A 21,317-nucleotide genomic window follows, 5' to 3' on the forward strand; every position below is an offset into this window, starting at 1 on the left:
TGCATGGCAGCAAGCTGGTGACCATCTGGGCAGGGACCTCCAGAGTCACAGGTCTGGGGAATGTGATCTTGAAGGGGATGTACAGGCTCATCCCCTTGGCCTTCCTGACCCCTCAGTCCACAGGGAGAGGGATGGCCAGAGGAGGATGGGAGTGGAGCCCTTGAAATCACCCGGGGGGGCACGGGCACTCCCTCCCCTGCCCAGGTTTAAGGGTGATTACTAGAGCCAGCCTTCCCCAGCAGCCTCCAGAGCTCGGGCCAGGGACTGAAGCTGTCTTTCCATTGGATGGCAGCTTGGACAATCCCCAAACAGGACTTTCAGTCACTTGTATTATTTCTCTTCCTGGAAAAATTTAGTGCGGCTTGATCCCAACTTGTGGATTTCTGGAGGTGGGGAGGGCAGGGAGGTGATGACAATGGGGCATTTTTTTTCAGTTGGGTCTCTAAGCCACTCTGTTCCCTTAAGGTACAGCCCCAAGTGGGCTTCTGCTACCAGTGGCCCCTGCCATGTTGGGGCCGCCCTCCTCACCCCGGGCGACTAAAAGAGAAGGAGGAGAGGGGCCCTGGGCAGCCCAGACAGATCCAGTTGAGATCCAGGGACCAGCAGGGGGCAGGGGCTGGAGGGGTGGTGGTGGTGAAGGGCATTGCACTCTCCGGCCAAGTTTAAAAAAAACTTCCACACACCCCCCGCCCCCCCGCAGATCGGCTTTGCTGTCCTACACAAGAGGGGACACTTACACTTGTTGAGCTCTCACCAGGCGCCAGGCACTATGCTAAGCGCTCTCCGTGCGTATTCTCATTTAATCCTTGCAGCTACCCTATGAGGTGGGTTCTATTATTATCCCCATTTTACAGGTGGGGAAGCAAATTCAAAGAGGTTAAGTAACTTGCCCAAGGTCCCACGGTAGGTACAGGTGATAGAACTCAAGTCTAACTGACCACAACGACCCTGCTTTTTCCACTATAGCACACTGCCTCCCAGAAGCAAGAAGCGGGCACAGAAGCAGAAGGGATGAAGGTCAGATACGAGAAAGAACTTTCTGACAATGATAGTTTGTGTGGTGGAAGGAGACAACGGAATGGGGAAACTAGACATACACAGGAAGACCTCCCACCTGCATTGGATCTCTGTCTGTCCTTGGGCTTGTGATGATCTCTAGAAGGTCTGTGGGGTCCTGGCTGGATCCAGAGGGCAGCATCCTGACTTCCCTTTTTTCTACAGTCTGGGGTCCTCTGCTTTACCCCAGCCCAGCACCAAGGCCCAAAGTCTGACTCTCCCTTGTGGCTCAGAGCTCTAAGCATGACATCTGAGCTGTCAGCCCCAGACCTCCTCTTCCAGGAAGCCTTCCTTGAGTACTAGGAGGCAGGACCCTTTTCCTACAACCCAAACCCCAACATGGAGCGTACAAATGCACCCCGCATCTGCAGTAAGGCTCCCTTCGGTAATCACCTTTTCCACCTGGCTCTGGGACATCAACACAGAAAAGATCTAGGCAGTCCCCAGGCTCTCTGGGCTACCCAGACCATCTGGATGATCCCCCCCGCTCCCTCCCGCTCACCCATGCGTATCTGTACCCAGGTGTAACAAATGATGCGGGTGCCCTGGGCTTACAGGAAAACCCAGGTCCCAGCTCAGCTATGCACTCTTACCTCATTTACCCATAGAACAGACGATGTCTGGGTCACCCCCATCACTCCCTAAGGGTGGGGAGAGGATGCTGCACCTGGATGAGGCCCGGGGCACCCCAGTCAGTCAGTGGGTCCTCAGCGGGAGCCCTGCAGTCACTATCCCCAACCTGCTCTCCTGCAGAAAGCTACGTGCCTAATGCCGGGCTCTGTCCCTTCTCATCCCTCAGAGCCCACCCCAGCATCAGGGATAACCAGCCGGGAGCCTCTAAACTTCTCCAGAGTTTAGTCCCACCCGCTAGATGCCCAGCCTCCGTGCGCAGAGCCAAAGGGTTGTCCTTTGGGCTCCCCCAGTTTTGAGAACAGGGCACAGGACAGGTGGAGGGGGCTGCCTTGTTCTCCCCGCGCTGCCCTCGAGGTCCTCAACGTGGACCAGCCCGCGTCGCTGACTTACCTGCAGGGCAGAGACGGAGCCCGCCGCGGCCACCTGCTCTCGCTGCGCTCCGGAGCGCGGCGGCTTGGGGCTGGCCGGGGGAGCGGGCGGGGCCCGGGAGGGGCGGGGCCCGGGAGGGGGAGCCGCGGCCGAGCCCCTCCCTGAGTCGCGGCCGGCCGGGTGGGCGGGTTCATTCAGGTGGGCAGAAAGCGAGGGGAGCTTCTGGGCCACCAGGGAGGGTCTGGAGCTCTGGCTTATTGAGGGCTGAAAAGGTAGGATGCCTGCGTCCTGAGAACCCCACGAAATCCCCTGCTTCGGGCAGCCTAACCCACATGAAGACCCTTCCCCAGAAAAAGAAAGCCTAGGAACTTCTCGTGGCCATCCTAGCTCAGGAAAGCTCTCCCAGCCTGGCAAGGTGGGTGCGAGATAGGTCACCCCCTCTAAAGTCAGGGTCCCTCATCCAGGGGGCAGCTGTGTAGGGGTCCAGGCCACGGGGGACCACTAGGTGCCAGGTCGTCTTTATCCTCCATCTCTCTCTGCAACACTACCCCCTGCCCCGAACGCCAGCTCGAGCCCCTCAGCTGTCACCGTTTAGCCCTGGAATGACAGGCGTCCAGACTCCGTGCGCCCAGCCACATTCAAGGCCATTGAGCTTAGCACCCCTGGGCCCCTGTCCCCCCTCCCTCTGCCCCCAGTCGCTAATTTTATTGACCTGTAAAAGGCACGTTGCTGGCAGGGGAGATAACTGAAGGCGAAGTGGGGAGCAGATGGGTAGAAGACAGGCCTCAGGAGGTGGAGATGTGACAGCAGGGAGAAGGGTGACTTCTGGAACCAAGGCCAAGGGACACCGGAGATTAGAAGGAAGATAGGCCCCGGGGGAGAGGGGTACCCTTTGGGGAGATGGAGACCAGAGAAACTGGAACTGGAAGTTCAGCCTCCATCAGACAAGAGACAGACTGGAGAAAGAAGGTGCTGGGGAAAAGAGAGGGCTTCATTTCCTGGTCTACCCCTTAGGCAGGACCAAGGATGTAGCAGGAGGGAAGGTGGTTAGACGGCGGGAAGGACAGCCATCCTGCTCTCAAATCTCTGCCCTAGCCCCCTCCCTTCCTCTCGAAGGTGACTCCTGCCTGCTGGGCCTCTTACTACAGAAATAGCCCTTTCCCTGAAGAATCAACCTAGATCTTGCCTTTCTCTCTCTTCTTTCTTGTTAAAATGAGAACAGAAAATTTAGGCCTTTACAACTTCCCCCATTCCCATGCCTACCTGAGCACCACCCCTCAAGTCCTGGATCTCAGCCTCTCCCCAGCCCAGGGAGGTGACCTGGGGGTTAGGGGAAGATGGAGGGGGCACCACTGGGGTTGGAACCTCTAACGAGTTTGGGGGGGGCCTCACATTCTGGATGACTCTCAAATTTAGACTTGTGATGCTCTTTCTAAATAAGGTTACATGAGAGCCATAAAGAGGGTTGGTTAACAAAACAAAACAAAACTTTAACATTAAAAATATACCACAAAGCAGATCAGGGGAGGGGAGGGGTAACTTGGGAATGAGGAAACTTTTGAGGGTGATGGCTATGTTCATTATCTTGATTGTGGAGGATAGTTTAAAATTTATCAAACTGTATACTATAAATATGTACAGTGTATTTTATGTCAATTATACCTCAACAAATCTATTTTTAAAATATTTTTTTTTAAGATTTTATTTGAGAGAGAGACGGAGATAGCGAGAGAGAGCACGAGCAGGGAAGAGAGGGAGAAGCAGCCTCCCCGCCGAGCAGGGAGCCCGATGCGGGACTTGATCCCGGGACTCCAGGATCACGACCTGAGCCGAAGGCAGTCGCTTAACCGACTGAGCCACCTGGGCACCCCACCACATCTTTTCTATAGCAATTTTCTACTAGTTTATTTTCAATTTATGAGGAACCTGAAAAAATTGAAGGGAAGGAATGTCAAGGGGTCACGGGAAACTGTGTTCATTGCTAGTAGAGTGTGGCCAGCTTCCTGCCCCAGTTTCCCTCCCAATCCCCCCAACCTCTCCCTCCATCTAGTGCATTTGGGTGTCTGTGGGTGTGAGGGGGGACCTGGGGCCGAGCTGCTTCCCCAGTGTGGGAGTCTGAGCCAGCCTGGGCGCCCCAGGTTCCGCTGTGGCTGGTCAGCATGCCACCCACCCCCCCCACCCCCCCACACACCCCCAAGCTGATGACTCAGGCGGGAGGGGCTTGGAGGCAGGCTTTGCCCAGGGGAAGACAGCGGCTGCGGCTTCTCCTGCCCCCTGCAGCCTGAGGCGGGCACTGCAGGGACAAGGTGCTCAGTCCAGGGAGAGGTCGGCCAGGTTCTGGGCACAGTGCTGCAGATAGTCGAAGTCAGCCACTGGGAAGGGCACGCGGGACCACTTCTTGGTCTGGACTCTCCCTCGGGGTGTCTCTAGAAGCATGCTGCGGACCCTGAGCGCCGGCAGCTTCACTGACTTGTAGATCATCTGCAGACCCCAGGCCTGAGGATGGAACAGAGAAGGCTGGGTTGGGGTCACTGTCCTCAGACTGGGCTTCTCTCCTCAAGGTGGAAGATCCATGAATGCAGGGCCTGTGTCTCCCACCTCAGAGCTGTCTCCCCAATCACACCGCGGGCTCCCAAAGATAGCAGTTTGATCTCTCTCCTCTGACTGGGGGCTCCTGGGGCGGAAGCTGCTTCCCCCATCACAGGGAGGGTGTCCTGATGGCAGAAGGCTGGGCCTCCTCTCTCAGACTGGGGACTTCTGAAGACTGTTGTTAAGGGTCATGGCCCCAACACTTACCTCCCCACAGTTCCTGCAGTGAATGGTACCCCCAGGCCTCCAGTCCTTGAAGACTCTGTCAATGACTACAGCCCCTCGGGAGACAGTGTAGTAGATCCTGGAGGGGAATGGGAGTCAGTCCTCATGACACCCCCCCATCACCCCCGAGCTCGCACCCTCCTGCTTGCTGGGCCTCTACCTGGGCCTCGGGGTCTTCTGCCTGCCCAAGAGGCACAGAGACCTCCCAGAGCCAGGAGATCCGCCCTCCAATAAGCTCTGCCCGTGCAGCTTCATTGCGTACCCTCTGCTCACGTTCAGGCCTCGGCAACACCCACCCAGATGATTCCCACAGTCCCCCAGCGGATCTCCCAGCTCCACCACTTCCATCCCATTCCATCCTCACTCCCAACCCACACCGTCCTTCTGCCAACTGCCAGGGTGATCTTCTAAAAATGTAAATCTGACCTTGACGTTCCCTTGCTCAAAACCCACCCAAGACTCCTCACTGCCTATGGGATGAGGCTGGACTTCCAGGCCTGACCCTGGCGGCTCTCCACAGGCCAGCCTGTCTTCCTCAGAGTCTCATCCTTCACGGTCCTTCCCACTCAAGCCAGCCAGAGGCCACGCTGGTACATCATCCCTGCCTGGGCTCATCCCACCTTCCAGCCCGATCTGTCCTGCAAGACCCCGCTGAAATGCTGCCTCCTTAAATGAGAGAAGCTGGTGTGCAGATCCTTGGCCCCATGGCCTGGCATAGAGTGGCTCCCTAGTAAATACTTAATGAGTGGATGGACGGATGGAGGGTGGGGGAAGGTGACCCTCTAGGGGACAGAGGATGAGAGGATGGCTCAGGGACAAGCAGCCCCTCTGTCTTCAGAGTAGGTGGGACGGGGGGGGGGGGGCGCGGAGAGCCCAGTTCGTGGCATCTCAGCATTTGGTGTCCTGAACTCCAACTCTCGCTCAACTACACAGTGGCTGTGGGAGCCTGGACAAGTCCTTTCGCCTCTCTGAGCCTGCAAAATGGGGTGGTGATAAAACCTGTCTAACCAGCCTCTTGAAAATGCAGACTCGGTACCTGTCAAAATGCCATTTCGGCTCCCAAACCCTCAGAGCACGGTCTGGATGGGAGGAGTTCTCTGTCCCCCATCACACCCCTCCCTCCCTCTCATCCTGCCAGCCCCTTCCCCTGGTCTCACGAGAAGTTGGGGTTCACATTGACGTGGTGGGCATCCTCCACCTTCCGCAGGTCGCTCCCGTGGCCCACGGCCACCATGCAGTTGACACAGAGGAGCTGCACCTGTTCGGCCAGGAACTGCTGCCGCTGATTCTCCCGCTGGGCTGCCCGGGCTGCCCGCTTGACCATAGCTGCCCGCTGTAGGTCCCGGATCTGGAGTCAGAGGGGACACCAGACAGAGCTGGGGACACTGGGCAGAGCTAGGGCCCCCCAGGCCTGACCCCTGGAATGCTCTCAGGGTCTAAGGGCTCGCAAAGACCTCAGATCATAGTACCCAGAAGGGACTTCCCTCAACTCTCCCTGGAGCTTCGAGAAGCAGCTCTGTGGAGAAAAAGAATATGGAGCAGGGGCAATGTTGGGAGCAGGGTGAGCTTTGTGGCCGAGTCTCTGCCTCGTCTTTGGAGGATTTTGTGCAAAGCTGCTTCTTTGAATCTCACATGGGGCATCACTAATAATTATGCTGGGATGACAGGGGTACACAGGGATCGTCCTGGGTGAAGCTGGACGACGGTGACCCTGCCTCAGGGGAAACTGATTTAAGTCCTGGTTCTGGGCTTATTCTGTGCACGTGACTTTGTTTCCCCCTGCCCGGTGCTGGAAGGATCGTAAGGCAGCTCTCACAGATACATGGTGAGGAGCCACTGCCTTCCCAGGCAGCCCCACCCTTGGCCTCTAACCTCCCCTCCATTCACACCTCCCCAGGTGGGCCACGTTAGCCCCCAGAGAAAGGGGAAGCAGGGGTGTGTGTGTGCAGCCAGAGACCTTCCAGGCAGAGCATCCTCAGCACCCCCACCCTCCCACCCCCCGGCCCACACGGCGTGCAGGCTGCCCGCAGACCTTGGCCTGGTACTCGGCCTGGTCCATCTTCTGCACGGTAGCCACGGCCCGCTCCATCAGCGTCTCCAGCACCTCATTGGTCAGCTCCCGCCGCAGCTCCCGGCTGCCTTGGGTTGCCACAAAAGAGTATATACTCTGACCAGCCCGGGCGCGGCCCCTGGCCTGAGGAAGCAGATAGCAAGGGGCCTGAGTGGGCCTAGGGTCCCACAAAGATCTTTGCGGGCTGTTGGCGACACAGGGTTCACGCACCTGGACCATGGAGATCTCGTTGGTCAGGAGCCCATAGCGTACCACCACGTTGCACTGGGGGATGTCCAGTCCCTCTTCTGCCACACTTGTGGCCACCAGGAGGTTCAGGGTGCCAACCCGGAACTTCCGGATCACTTCTTGCTGGTCTCTCTGGGGTGGGAGAAGAGAAAGAGGATGGTACACCAAGTGGGTTGCCTGCCCTCCCGCCAGCCCAGCCTCACGTGGTTCAACGAGTTTGGCCCCTTTGGCCCCTTTTCCTAGGGAGCCTGAGTCTCCACCACTACCCCCAGGACCTTGCCTGTCTTGCCAGTGGACCAATCACCTAACCCCCATCCCCTACAGACTCTTTAGGGCCCCCACCTGTCCACGCTAGGAGGTCTCAGGGCCTATTCTTCTCCAGCAAGGGACCCCAGACCTCTGATCCTCTGTCCTGAAAACATCACTTATCTCTTTCCCTGCAGATCCCCCAAGCTTCAGTCTCTCTGTCCGCAGGGACCGCTAGACTAGGAAAACCTCCAGTCCTGGGGATCTCAGTGTCCACCTCTTCCCCCCCAGTTCTCTGCCCTCTGCCTGGGGAAATCAGTCCCCCATAGCTCTGTAAAGACTCTATCCCCACCCCTTCCCCTCTAGGAACTCCCCCAGTGCCAGCTCCTTTCCTCAAAGCCCACACCTGGGTCATATGGCTGTTCTGGCTACTGTTCCCTGCGCCGATCAGCAGGTCAGCCCTCATGTCCACGGTCTGCAGGCCCGGCTGCTGCCGGAGCCAAAGCAGGAGAGAGTGAGCGCTCTGGCGGGTCTGGGTGAAGATGATGCCCCGGGCGCTGTCGCTGCTCCCAAACTGCTCCCGCAGGATCTGTTCTAGCATCTCCAGTTTTGGATTCTCCAGGCTGCATGTTGCCAGGTGGGCCAGCTCATTCTTGTAATCTGCCAGAAAAGCCCAAAACAGAGGCACGGGATTCAAGCCTGGATGTGGGCACGGCATGCATGGGAGAGGGTGTGGCCCACGGGGACAGGATTGCAGGGGGGTGGGGGTGTAGAGGGAGCCTGAGGATATCTGCTCCCAATTCCCCCCGAGCGGCACCAAGACAACATTCAAGGACACGCTCTGCCCACCCAGCCAGCCTGACACCAGGGGCCTACAGTATAGATTTCTTAGCAGACATACCTCGGACCTCAGCTACCCAGGATTAACTCAACCTCAGGTCCCTTCAGAAAGATCCTTGCCCCGCCCTTCAGGCTTGCTGAGGCCTCTAGCCTCAAATGCCACTCTCTGACCACCTCCCTTTCCCAGCTTAAAGGTACCACACACCCCAGACTTTCAAGGGACAGTCCCCCAACTAAATGAATTAGTTTTCATGTCTACGCAACCCTTCACAAATGAGGGCATACGTCTTTTGTCCTATCCACCGCCTTGACCCTCGGTTAGAAATACAGGGTCCCAGGACCCTCGTTGGCCCCTTGCCAACCTGTGTTGGCGCCGATGCCCTGGTCTAGTCCAGTTCCCGCGAGCCTCACCATCGAACAGCGCCAGCAGCCAGCGCTCGGCCTGCAAAACCTGGGTCTTCGCGGCGCGCTCCCTGTCGTAGAAATCCCGCAGCGAGTCCAGGGCGTCCACAGGACGGACCGTGTCGTGGACGAGCAGCGCATCGTTGTAGCGCCGCAGGTGAAGAGCGTACACCCGGCGCTGCTGGAGGCCGGCCTCGGCCGCTGCGGACGCGCGGGAGGGAGGGAGGGAGGGAGGGAGGGAGGGAGGAGGAGGAGGAGGCGCACAGGCCCTGAGCGGCCACGCCCCTCAGGCCTCCTCCCGCCTAGACTCCGCCCCCCGAGAGGCCGAGCTCCGCCCCAAAAGGCTTCACCAAGGCACGTCCGGGCCTCCTCGCCCCCACCCCGCCCCGCGCGGACGGCCCCTCTCACCAGCCTGGCTCAGCTCCACCACCTGCTGCTCGTAATTCTGCGTCCCGTAGTCCTGGCTCAACTCGGGCATCTCCAGGCGGTTGTGGATTCGGTCCATGAGCTTCTTCAGTGTGTCCCCAAACGGGTCCTGGGTGGGAAGGGGGCGTGAAGGGATTCCCACACACGTGCGGGTGGGGGGCAGTGAGCACCCAGTGAGGGCGCTGATCTCCGCTTGAAGCTGCAGGGCTCCCGCTGCCGCGTCGGGGTTTGAGAAGAGGAGCTCCAGAGAGAAGCCCACTGGGCTGTGAAGGAGGCCCCGCTGGAGGCTGGGGTCAGGTGCCTGCCCCGGCTCCTGCTCTGCCTCCACCTCCTCCGCGCCCTTGACCTCTGGCCTGAGCACAGCGATGTCTAATCCCTGTGCGGCCTTGCCCCAGCAGACGCCAGAGTCTGCGCCGCCCGACAGCCTCAGCACAGAGGGCCCGAGGTGTGTGGTTCGCGAAGCACCCCGCGGGGTTTCTACAGATGCCCCCAGAGGCCTCGGAGTCAAACCAAACAGCAGGCTGTGGGCACGGGCTGCATCTTCCCCATTTCACAGAACGGAGAAAGAGAGACTCAGAGAAATAAGCAAGTAACCGGAAGTCACGGAGCTCGTGGGGGTGGAGGCAGGGCTCAAGGCCAGGTGCCCTAACTTCACACCAGACCCCACCTCCACTCCCACCCCGCCTTCCACTCACCTGACTGCGCCTGCAGCAGAGGTTGTACTGTTTGCAGGGCTGAGGGCTGTGCTCCTGCAGCTGGGGGCGGTAGGTCTGCGGTGACATGATGCGCCACGTGTCCAGGTTGGCACAGAGCTGGGGCAAGAGAAAGGGGTTCACGCGAATGGGGGAGAGCCCTCTGAGGACAATGGGCAGAGCTCTGAGACAGGGTAGATCCCAGCTGCAATTGAGCGGGGCCACTGGAAGTGGGGATTCATTTACTCAACAAATATTTATTGCTCGCCCTCTCTGTGCCCAGTGCTGTGGTAGGTAGTGGGGATCCAGAGTCTTACTTTGGAGTTGGGGAGACAGGTGATAAACCAGTAAAGAGTAACAGAATGGGAGGGTTTCAGGCAGTATTAATGAGCTCTGAAGACAAAATTGGATGATGGGACATGCTGTGGGGGTGACCAGGGAAGACTCTGAGGAGGTGACATTTAAGCTGTTCCCTGAATGACAGGAAGGAGCCAGACAGGTCAAGTGCAGGGGGAAGGGCATTCAGGGCAAAAGGAACGGTGAGCACAAAGGTCCCGAGAAGGATGTGATATGCTCAAGATCCAGAGAGAAGGCTGGCAGAGTAGGAGTGAGGTGTGGGGAAAATGAGGTTGGAGAGGTAGGCAGGGCTGGGTCCCATGGAACTTTGTTAAGCCACCGTATAGAGGGTGGGGTCTAACCTAACCGAAGCTCAGTGAGAAGCCACTGGAGGCTGGAGTTAAGAGCCTGGGAGAGCCTGGGGAGGGCTGCTGGGCGAGGGGCAGGCCGGGGGGCGGGGGGGGGGGCGCTGGTGGAGGCGGCGGCGGGGTCACAGGGGCCCAGCTGACCTGCAGGATGTGGTCAATGGCCCCATTAAGCGTGGAGGCCCCACCAGTGCCTGGGGAGGCTGTGAGACCCAGCACCTGGGGCAGGGGCCGTGTCCTCTGGAGTTTATGCTCTAGGTACCGGCTCAGGATGATGTTGTAGACGGTGTCTTTGTGCGTGTGGTGACACTCATCCACCACGAGCAGGGAGAAGGCTGGGGACACATGGGGGAAGGCTGTGACCGACATCTGCAAAGCCCTTCCTCCCCCATAAGCTTTTCTGCATGTAGCCCCCACAGGTCGTCTCACTCCTTCCTCCTTTTACAACTTGCAGCCAGGCTCCAGAGAGCAGCCTAGGCAGGGGTGACCTACCTCCATTTTACAGATTAGTCAACTGAGGCTCAGCGGTGGTGGTGGTTGGGGGGACTTGCCCAAGATCCCGCACCATAGCCAGGCCTACTTCTACGAGGCCATATGCTAGGGTTTGGTGAATGGGGAACCCTTCACTGCCACCAAATGTCCCAACAGCTCTACCAGAAGAGGTGCCCTGGGGGTTGCAGGTAGGGTGCCTCAGGGGCATACTCTCCGCCCTCGCTCACAGCCCTCACCATTGAGCTCCACGTGCTCCTCCTCCTCGGGGCTGGTCAGCGCCATCTGTAGCAGCTCAGCTGTGCAGATGATCAGATCATGGCTCCGGGCCAGGTGGCCAAAGCCAGCTCGTGGCCCCATGTCCCCACTCAGGGTTATAATGGCCCAGCATTTGTCCAGCATGCGGCTGAACTCCTCACGATGCTGGCTTACCAGGTGCACCTGCCAATGCAGAATGAGGTGCAGAGAGGAAGCTGGGCTGGGGGCAAGGGGGATGGGGAGGAGGCAAGCTGACCCCCCAGGACTTGGCTGGGGGCAGGAATGGGGGAAAAGGCAGGTGAGCTTAGAGATGACCACAGCAGCTCCTGAGTTCTGGAGGGTCTTGGGAGACACCTGAGGAGCTGAGGCCCCAGCAAGGGGAGTGCGGGCTACTCACCCGGTTGACCAGTACAACCACCTTGGCTCGGTCCACAGTCTCTAGATGCCTCTTGGCCACATAAGCAGCCGCCCGGGTCTTCCCAGCCCCCGTGGGCAGCCATACGATGATATTCTTGCCCTCCAGGGCAGGCATGATCACCTCCCACTGGTAGGGTCGCAGCTCCATTCTGAGAAGGGAAGGAAAGTCAGACCCCTGGCCCACCTGGCCACCTCCCAAGCCCGGCCCCCTCCCCATTCCTGGCAAGCCGTCTTGTGCAGAGACCTCCCCATCCGGCTTGAGGGAGGTGGGGGAGGGCACGGAAAGGATCTACCAGGAACCTGATCTGGCCAAGACAGGTGGGAGTAACACAAACTACACCTGACTTCTGCCCTGTCGGTTCTTATCTGCAACACCTGCCGAGGCGCTGAGGTGCCGAGGGTGGCCCGCTTAGCTCAGCTCTGAGCCGAGCCGGGTGCCACTGGGCTGTGCTGAAATCGAAAACAGAAACTGAAACTGTGGGAGGAGTTAACTCGGGCAGAGCTCAACCTTAGCAATCTCCTTTCCCCTTCTTCCCCTTCCCCGCTCTGTCCCCCTCCCCCAGAAAAGCTGCTGGAAAGCACCCTTTCCCTCCTCCTGGGTCCTACAGGCCCCTCCCCTGAGAGCCCAGTCTCCGCCACCCCGCCCCGCCACCCCGCCCCGCCTCCACTCCTTTTGAACCAGCTGCAACCATGTCCAGGCAGGGCAAGGCGGCCAGGTGGAGACTGGGACCCCTGCAGCCCCCACACCTGGACCAGGAGCAGCCAGCAGTGGGGAGAAATGGGGGCTGCAGCAGTGCACGTGCCATCACCCCAGGAGCACGGGACTAGGCAGGAAGCTGGCTGGGGAGGGTGGCCCCAGCACCATCTGAGTTGTTGTGGTTTTTTTTTTTTAAGATTTTATTTATTTGAGAGCGAGAGAGCACAAGCAGGGGGAGTGGGAGAGGGAGAAGCAGGCTTCCCTCTGAGCAGGGAGCCCGATGTGGGGCTCGATCCCAGGACCCCGGGATCATGAGCCAGCCAGGTGCCCCATCCATCTGAGGTTTAATAGGCTCCAGTTCTGCAGGAGGTCCAGGCAGGAACAGGGTCAACCTGCTAAAGCTGAGGACACTACTAAAGAAACAATCACACAGAGAAAAAAAAAAGAGCTTTATTGTTCCCTCTGAGGGATTAATGCCAGGAAATGGTCCCCAGGCCCCCCACCCCTGGGGGACAGACAGAACAGTGCAGGGTGAGGGGTGAGGCTTGGCCCCTCCAGTCCCAGTTGGACTTCCAAACACTGGAGCCCCCTCCCTCAAGCTAAAATGGGCAGTCCCGACCCTTGAGGAAACAGTGGGCTGGACTCCACGGCTCTGTGGGGACAGGGCTGGGGGCCACCGGGGCTGGGCAGGGCTTATCCTTAGCCACCAGCCACTTCAGAGGGGCTGAACCCCAGCCCCCGGAGACCCCTCCCCAAGGCCAGATACGACGAAAGCTCAGTCTGCAGGCGTGGGGGCGCCCGCGGATCCAGAAAGGGCTGCAGGGCCCGGGGGCTGGAGTGTCTCAAGCTGAGAGGCACGTGGGCGCCAGGGCCGCCCCTCGCAATCGGATCAGAACCCGAGGCGGAGACAGTCCAGGTCGGGGCTGCGGCCCAAAGCCAGGCGCTACTTGTCGATGAGCCCCCCCTCCTTGAGCTTGAAGTAGAAGAACTTCTCCAGGGCGCTGGCGCAGCGGCAGTACTCGCTGTCCGGAGGGTTGTACTCGCGGCAGTTGGCGATGACGCGCTGCAGGTCGGCCACGAAGAGCTTGCGGGTGACGTAGTAGCGGCTGCGCAGTCGCTCCGTCATGGTCTTCAGGTCTGGCACAGCAGGGGGCAAGCGCGTGCTTTCAGGAGGCCGCGGGGAGCGGGGGGCCGTGGGGCCCAGGGAAGGCAGGAGTAGATCTGGGGGCGGCAGTGGCAGGACGGGGTCGGGATGGAGCGTGCTCACCGATAGGGAAGCGGATGACCTCGTAGTAGTCAGGGGCCTCGGACTTCTTCACGGGCTCCATGAAGGGCCAGGCGCTGGGGTGCGACTGCACAGGAAAGCCGAGCTGGAGCCGGGCCCACTGCGCCCCCAGCCCAGCCTGTGAGCACCACCCACCCCAGAAGGGGTCGTAGCCACTGGTGCAGGGACCCCCGGGACGGAACCTCGTCTCCCCACCTTGATCTGGGCCAGCAAGTTTTTGAGGGTTGTGTAGAGCTGGTCTGGATCCTTCAGCTCCTTCCTGGGGCGAGAGACGCCACGTCTGAGGCCCTTGGTCCTTCTGCCTCCCGCAAAACCCTCCCCCTCCACCCCCACAACACTCACCCCTTCTCCTTCCCCAGTGGCTTCCAGCCCGTCTCTCCTGCAAAGTGGGGCGTGGGGAGAGCATCCCTAAGAATCTGAAGACACACCCCAAGCAGGGTACCCCCTCCCCGCCCAAGACCCCTGCTCACGAATGCCGGGGACACTCTCCACAGGGATCTGCCTCACACCCTCCTTGAAGCAGCTGAGCCCCGGGTAGACCTTTCGGATCTGGGCCTGCTTGCGCTCAATCAGCTTCTTGATGATCTGAGGAAGGCAGGGTCTGAGGGGCCAACTCCAGCCCCAGGAGCAACCCTCCCAGGGCCACTGTCAGAGGCCCTGCCCCTGACCTCCTAACTTCCCTGAGAGGCAAAGCAAGAACCAAGATCCTGGCCCACGCCCATCTCACACGTGCACGTACGTGTGGCACACATCCACACGTGTGCTCACCCCCACATGCACATGAAAAGCCCCAGGGTTGAGTGCGTGCACACACACACACCTCCTTCTGCTTTTTGATGATGTGGGACAGCTCCGTGTAGGGGATCCGGGGATTCAGCTCACACTCCATCAGCGTTGCACCCTCATAGTCCTTAATGTAGCCCAGGTAGCGGCTCTTGGGCACTTTGATGTCCTTGGAGAAGCCCTAGGGAGTGGACAGTTATGACCCGATCCGTCAGCAAGGCCCTTCCAACTTGAATGACCCCTCCCCCGGAAGCCCCCTGAGGGGCTGTGCGGGCCGTGTCCCCTTCTCCCGTTCCCAGATCACCTTCTGCGGTAGCTGGTACAATGCTCTGTGTTGTGTGGGCTCAATCTGTCCCCAGAAAGGTTCCAGGTCAGCGGCGCCCTCCCCCTCCCCCATCCAGAGCCTCCCAGTTCTTCCAGCCTGCAGCACTGCCCTGCAGGCCCCTCCTCCTCACTGGGACGGCAGCAGGAGGCCTGCAGATGGGCGCGGAAGACTTCCCCGTAGGTGCTGTAGGTGCAGGTGCCGGATGGAGCAGGGAGTATCCCACCCCATCCCATCCACACCAGCGGGCTAGAATGACCCCTAACCCCAGGCAGCAGGCAAGTGTGGGCGGAGGCGAGGGTCACCTGCTTTTTGAAGTAGCCAATGGCATACTCATCTGCGTAGGTGAGGAAGTAAAGAATGTTGTGTTTGATATGATACTCCTTCAGGTGGTTCATCAGGTGAGTCCCATAGCCCTGCGGGGGAGGGGAGCAGGGCTTAGCAGAGGGGCCCAGAGCGGAGAGCAGACTGGATAGGAGAACGGGACAGCCCGGGGACCCAGGACAGGGAGGACGAAAGGCAACTGGCAGAGGAAGGGGCGTCTGTAGGAAGAAAGTGAAGGACACTGGGTTTCTAAGTGCTTACTGTCGACCTCGTGTGATGCCTGGTACTTTACAGACCACCTCTCAAGTTAATCCATAAGATAAAATATTTTTATCACCATTTTACAGAAAAAAAACAAATCTGAAACTCAGCTATGTTAGGAAATGTGTCCAAGGTCAGCCAGCCAGCCACGGTAAGGCCAGGACTGAAATCCCAACCAGGAAGTTGCCATCCACATGCCACTTGGTTCCCAGTTCCTGGGCCTCAGAATTAGGGGGAAAGGGAAAGAAGAATCACAAGGGCCCTAGTCATTTCAGATCTGAACCCTGAAGAGCGAGCATCTCTCACACACGTCAAGACCTAGGGGCACCATGCAAATCTGGCTTACATAAACCAGGAGAACCGGGGACCCTACCAGCTGTGGGTTGTGGTCTGTTGGGCCAATTCAAGGACAGAACCCAGGACTATCACCCAGCGCAAGGCTGATAAAAGATTATTAACTTCCCAGTGTATGTGAATGTTCTTGTGATCAAGGAAATTCAGGTGCATTTAAAAGTGTTATTGAAAAAAATAATAAATTAAATTAAAGCGTTACCGATAGGGGTGCCTGGGTGGCTCAGTCGGTTAAGTGGCCAACTCTTGATTTCGGCTCAGGTCGTGATCTCAGGGTCGTGAGATCGAGCCCCAAGTTGGGCTCTGTGCTCAGCTCAGAGTCTGCTTGTCCCTCTCCCTCTGCTCCTTCCTTCCCCCCCAACCCCTACTCATGCTCGCATGCTATCTCTAAAATAAATCAATAAGATCTTTTTTAAAAAAATAAAAAGCTGGGGCGCCTGGATGGTTCAGTCAGTTAAGTGGCCAACTCTTGATTTCGGTTCAGGTCGTGATCTCAGGGTCGTGAGATCAAGCCCTGCATCAGGCTCTGTGCTCAGCAGGGAGTCTGGTTGAGAGTCTCTTCCTCTCCCTCTGCCCCTCCCCCTGCTTGTGTGCTCACAAGCTCTCTCTAAAATAAATAAATAAATCTTAAAAAAAAAAAAATAAGGGCAGTATTGATTTTGGAACTCTATTTGTCAACAAGTGTTTCCTTAATGCAGTTACCAAAGGACGACTGCCACCTTGTGGGGCTGTGAGGAACTGCCTGGCCACTGAAAGAAGAGCGGGAGACAGCGGCTCGGACCCAGCACAAACTCCACCCAGCACAAACTCCGGAGCAGGTGGTGGGACGGGGCTGGGGCCAGGAACACGCACTCACCTTGACCTGCTCATTTGAGGTGACGGCGCAGAAGACAATCTCCGTGAAGCCCTGAGTGGGAAACATGCGGAAGCAGATCCCACCGATGACCCGCCCATCCTTGATCAAGGCCAGAGTCTTGTGCTTCCTAAGGGGAGAGGGGACAGGTCACTGCCCCTACCTGTTCCCCAGATGCCGCCCAGGGCCCTACAGCCTGAGAGGCCCAGGCTGTATTTAGTGCTGGGAGGGGAGGAGCAAGCATTCCCACAGGTTGCAGGGGTCGGGGCAGAGGACAGGCGTGGCGTCCCCGGGTTGGGGCTCTTCTGGGGACGCACGGGTCAAAGACGAGGCGGGCGATGTACTCCTTGGGCATGCGCGGCAGCTGGTGGGAGAACACGTTCTGTAGCCCCACAAGCCAGAGCAACACGCGCCGGTTGGCCTTGGGCGTCAGCGAGTTGCCGATGACGTGGAACTCGATGATGCCGCGGCGTTCCTCCAGGCGGGCAGTCTCGTCCCGGGCTGCATTGGCTGACAGCAGGCTCGTCTGGGCACCAGAGGAGAGGTGGTGAGCTGGGGCCTCAGACTGGCGAGGCCCCCTCCCCACACGGTTCCGCGAGCCGGGCTGCCCCACCTCAGGCCCCAGCATGGCGGCAGGGTCAGTGATGGTGAGCATGACCTCGTTGACCAGCTCCATAGGGATGTCGCCCATTACGCGAAGCCGCTTGGCATCCTCCAGGGTCAGGTTCTCTGGGAGCTTCCTCTTCTCACCTGCTGGGAAGGTTGGCAGGGTGTCCGGTGGACAGCAAGAAAGGTTAGGGGAGGGCTGAACGAGAGTCAGAGGTAAGGGGTCAAGTACCCACCTGGCATGGGCTCGGCCCCTCCAGAATCCAGGCTCAAGGAGCTGTTGCTGCCCCCACCCATGGTGGGGCTGAAGATGGGGGCATTGGGAACGACTGCCGCGCTAACTGTAGCTGAGAGGGAGTGAAATCAGGGGGTGGGGGGGGTCACAGGTGGTGGTGGTCCCAAAAAGGAACCCCCCCCCAGACACACCCTCCTGCATGTCCCCATGGAGGCCAAGCTGAGAGCCTGAAGAGCCTGCTGCGGCACATACCCGGCCTGGGCACCAGCTGGGTCCCCTCTGAGGGTGGCATGGTGAAGCTGGACTCCCAGATCGGAGAGTTTGCCCCATAGATCTCCTCCTCCAGCATGGACAGGAATCTGTGGGGAGGGTACAGGCTGTCTCGCAACTCTGTCCTCCAACCAAGGCAGTAGCCTGGGCCAGACACCAGAAGAACTGGAGGAAGGTCAAAGAGACCCTGTTGTCAGGGAACTGGGAGCCGAAGAACGGAGGCAGGCTTCAGACTAGGGGGAGACGCAGTCTCCGGCCTCTTGGGAGCCCCTAGTCAAAGGCAGAACAGGGCAGTCCAGGACAGAGATCAGAGGCCCAGTTTGCCATGGTGTGCAGCACATGGGGACAGGGTCTGAGCTGGTGCCATCCTGAACTATGGGGCCAAGGGCACAATTCACCCTGGGCCTCAGTATCCCCTCCTGCCATCTCATATTCCCAGCTGGCGGCAGAAGGGGCCCTGAAAGGCCTGCGTTAGTCAGTGGAGGCTTGTTAAACTGGGAAGCTATGAGCCAGGTTTAAAACGAGAGGAAGGTGTAGCAGAAGGGAGGGAAATCTTACAGAAAGGACTACAGTAGGAGTGGAAATGGGTTTCACCTCAAGCGTGAACTCTGGTTTCTTGGCACGCTGTGCTGGGAAGGATTCTGAGGCCGTGTCCAGGCCCCGTGGGAGACAGTTAGTCACATCTACCAGGGGCATGGGCAGGGGTAATGTTAGCACTCGGGCCATGTACCTGCCATCCCCAGACTAGTACACGCAAAGGCAAATGCCAGCAAGTTGCATCTGGGCCCCAGACAAGTCTGCCAGGTAGACACCCAGATCCCAGAAGGCTCATGGAGGGGAAGGAGGGACCATTCCAGGAAGCCTTCCTGGAAAAAAGGGGACAACAGGGAGGATATGAACTTGGGGAAAACTCCTGATCGGCCAGAACGAGCCTTACTTTGGGAAGTGGGTGAGGATGAGGGTCCTCTTCTCAGGCACCAGCTTGTCCTTCTCCACCCGGAATTTCTCCAGCAACTGCCGCCGGGTCACCGTGAAGATGGAACGGAGGAGGCTTCGCCCAAAGATGTGAGTGGTCTCATAGCGGGGGAGGCTGTCACAGCTCTGGGGCACGTGGCAGTAGCAAAGCCATCTGCGGGCAGCGGGGAGGTGAGAGGTGAGAACGGACACGCTGGACCCAGGCTGGGCCTCCAAGCCTCCCCCCTGCTGGCCCTGGCTAGGCCTACCTGGTATAATTGACCTTGTAGGTAGCCACATCCTCGGCCTGAGACCGCTGCCGAAACTGGGCAGGTGTCTCAAGTTTCCAGTAGTTAAGGCAGAGCAGGAACATCTTGGAGAGCTCAAACATCGTCTGCCGCTCCCGAGGAGCCAGATGACTAAACTTGTACTGCACAAAGTTCAGCACACCCTGAGAAGTGGGCAGGGAACAAGACCAGGAAGGAGATGTGAGCAGCCAACAGGGGTTTCTTACCCAAAATCTGGTGCTTCCTGAGGGCAGGCTAAAGCTCTCCTCTCACTCTGGGGCTCTCTGTGAAGAAAAACCCTGCCCCCTTCCCATCCCCATGCCCCTCTTGAGCCCAAAACATCCTCCCTTCTCTGAACCTATCCCTTGTTCTCAGCTTGAGGAAGATGGGGAACATAGGCTCCTTACTCCTCCAACATGCCCCCAATTCTCTTACCACCTTCCTCATCCCACCTGCTCAATATTAGGCTTCTCAAATGGGGGACTGCCCAGGGAGCCCTCCACCACAGGCCGGGTCATCTGCAGGATGCATTTCCGCAGGAGCTAGAGGAAGAGGAAGGGGGAGGAGTAGAGGTCAGTGGAGCTCGGAGCTGCAGACTCCCCAGGCCCACCTCCTTTGCTCACTCACACTCACTTGGAGGAAACTCACCTTGAAGAGGTAGAAATAGACCTGCTTAGTGTCTGTGTCCTCCTCTTTGTGAACAGACATAAACAGATTCTCCACGTCCACCACCATACCCAGCAGCCGGTTAATCTCATCCTCTGACACATTCTCCAGGTGGGACACGTGGTCAGCTGTAAGAAGGATAGGTGGTAGGGTTGGAAAGAATGGAAACATCACCAGAGCTCCCTGCCCCTCTTCATCACCAGCCAATTTACAGCCTCAGTCCCTCCAACCAGTGTGACCAGCAATGAGACTGGCTGCTCCTACGTGAGCCCTTGGGTGGACCCTGTCTCTTCTGGGCTGGCAAATTTCCTGTTTCTTCCTTGGGAGAATACATGCTCCCAACCCAATCCCTCCTTAAGGAGGCATTTTTGGCTCCACAGATATAGTTCTGTGGCACCTAAATCCAAGCAGGATCCTGCACCTGCCCCCGCCCCAGCTCCAAGGGCACTACCTGCCTTACCCAAGGGGTGCTCACAGCTGCGGCACAGCTCGCTCAGGTTGGCAGCTGGCTGCTGCAGGTCCATGCGGGGTGCAGTGGGGGGCTTGGGGTTTTTCCAGCCATTACACTTGCAGGTTTCATTGGCCTGGCGGCAGAAGACTCAGTCAATAGTCCTGTAACTGGGGACGGGGAGCCGATCCCCAGCCACAGATTTGCCCCCATTCCCACCCGAGCCCCGGGATGCCCCAAGCCCCGCCCCTTCTCACCCCAGGCCCCGCCCCCACCTTGCAAGCCGAGAAGACCCCTAGCTTCTCAAGCTTCTTGGCGCGCGGCAGCCCCCGGACTTGCGCCTTCCTCTGGCTGGCGCGCTGCTGCTGGCTCAGACCAGGTCGAGCCGGATCCCCTCCGCTCCCGGTCCCCCCACTTCCTACCCCGGGACCCCCAGTCCCTGTGCTGCCGGCTGGCGCTGCAGCTGGGGCGGGGGCTGGTGCCGGAGTGGGAGCCGGAGTCGGGGCTGAAGCCGGGCTGGGGGCAGGAGTCGGAGTTGGGGCAGGGGCTGGAGACTGAAGGGGACGGGGCTGCGTGGCCGGGGCCGGGGTCGAGGCCTGGGAAGGTTCCGCCATGGCCTCCCCCGCAGCGGAGCGCGGCGCGGCGCTCCCAGCCCTAGGGCCGCATGGGCAACCGGCGCTCAGTGCGCAGGCGTCGCTGCACCGGAGCATGATGGGAGTTGTAGTCTTCCACTGCCGCTCCCTTAGCCTCCAGCTTCCAGACTTTTCTGTCTTGTTTTTGGGTCCCAGACAAGCAAGTGAAGCCTGAGCCATTACCCCAGATTGGCTCCTCCTGACTTCTAATCTCTCTTTGAAGGCCTCCGGGATAGTGAAGATTGCTGTTTTCTTGGGGACTTGGAGAAGCATCTGAGAAAACAGGCTTCTGTTGAGGGGAATCGTGGAATCTGCCCACCTCCCAAGCCTGGGGGTAAAAGTGCCGCCCTGGGGTCTGGAGTTGTGTGGGCTTCCCGGCACATTCCCCTCCCACGCCCACCCCGGCCCTGTCCCACACGTCTGCAGACATAGAATTGCAGCTACAGCGGAGATTAAGAAGCAACACTTCCATTTCCTGACCCGTGAAGGGGTTACACGGGTGTGCTCTCTGTGGGATAATTCGGTTGTACTCTCTGGTGCACTTTTTTGTATAACGTTATACTTCAGCAGTAAAGGATTGTTACAAAAGCACTGAGCGCCAGAGGATGGCCCTGGTCACGAAGCAGGATACCGAGATGAGGATGAGGTAGAAGTAAAGGAGGGCACATCCTAGTGTATGTGAGCGGCTCTCCCCCTAACAC

General features: G+C 58.8%; 2 protein-coding genes across 8 annotated transcripts; both read right to left on the reverse strand.

The window, feature by feature from the left end:
• Positions 1-3,733: 3,733 nt before the first annotated feature.
• DHX58 (DExH-box helicase 58) lies at positions 3,734-12,164 on the reverse strand. 2 transcript variants are annotated; one of them, XM_064583687.1, is made up of 13 exons: positions 11,988-12,164; positions 11,623-11,791; positions 11,207-11,408; positions 10,623-10,813; positions 9,781-9,897; positions 9,068-9,194; positions 8,669-8,860; positions 7,824-8,077; positions 7,154-7,303; positions 6,905-7,066; positions 6,030-6,220; positions 4,855-4,951; positions 3,734-4,554 (listed from the first exon to the last, which is right to left on the reverse strand). In XM_064583687.1, the coding sequence occupies exons 2-13, from the start codon at positions 11,788-11,790 to the stop codon at positions 4,369-4,371; spliced, it is 2,037 nt and encodes a 678-aa protein (XP_064439757.1). In that variant the 5' UTR covers position 11,791; positions 11,988-12,164; the 3' UTR covers positions 3,734-4,368. The 2 variants fall into 2 exon arrangements, with proteins under 2 accessions (XP_064439757.1, XP_045744866.1); XM_045888910.3 differs by having other exon boundaries at positions 11,983-12,163.
• A 605-nt stretch (positions 12,165-12,769) lies between these two features.
• On the reverse strand, positions 12,770-20,926 carry KAT2A (lysine acetyltransferase 2A). 6 transcript variants are annotated; one of them, XM_064583273.1, is made up of 19 exons: positions 20,260-20,926; positions 19,997-20,120; positions 19,519-19,664; positions 19,323-19,412; positions 18,853-19,034; positions 18,567-18,758; positions 17,612-17,718; positions 17,361-17,471; positions 17,132-17,271; positions 16,836-17,044; positions 16,522-16,648; positions 15,035-15,271; positions 14,712-14,756; positions 14,445-14,588; positions 14,095-14,209; positions 13,967-14,003; positions 13,820-13,883; positions 13,607-13,691; positions 12,770-13,476 (listed from the first exon to the last, which is right to left on the reverse strand). In XM_064583273.1, exons 1-19 carry the CDS (start codon positions 20,887-20,889, stop codon positions 13,283-13,285), a joined length of 2,979 nt encoding a protein of 992 aa, XP_064439343.1. In that variant the 5' UTR covers positions 20,890-20,926; the 3' UTR covers positions 12,770-13,282. The 6 variants fall into 6 exon arrangements, with proteins under 6 accessions (XP_064439343.1, XP_064439344.1, XP_054366785.2 ...); XM_064583274.1 differs by having other exon boundaries at positions 17,132-17,268; positions 20,260-20,922; XM_054510810.2 differs by having other exon boundaries at positions 15,035-15,145; positions 20,260-20,911.
• Positions 20,927-21,317: the final 391 nt, after the last annotated feature.

This window comes from Mirounga angustirostris, unplaced genomic scaffold (genome assembly GCF_029215605.1).
Source record: "Mirounga angustirostris isolate CCGP_5_RB_7025 unplaced genomic scaffold, mMirAng1.0.hap1 SCAF_17, whole genome shotgun sequence".
NCBI lineage: Eukaryota > Metazoa > Chordata > Mammalia > Carnivora > Phocidae > Mirounga > Mirounga angustirostris.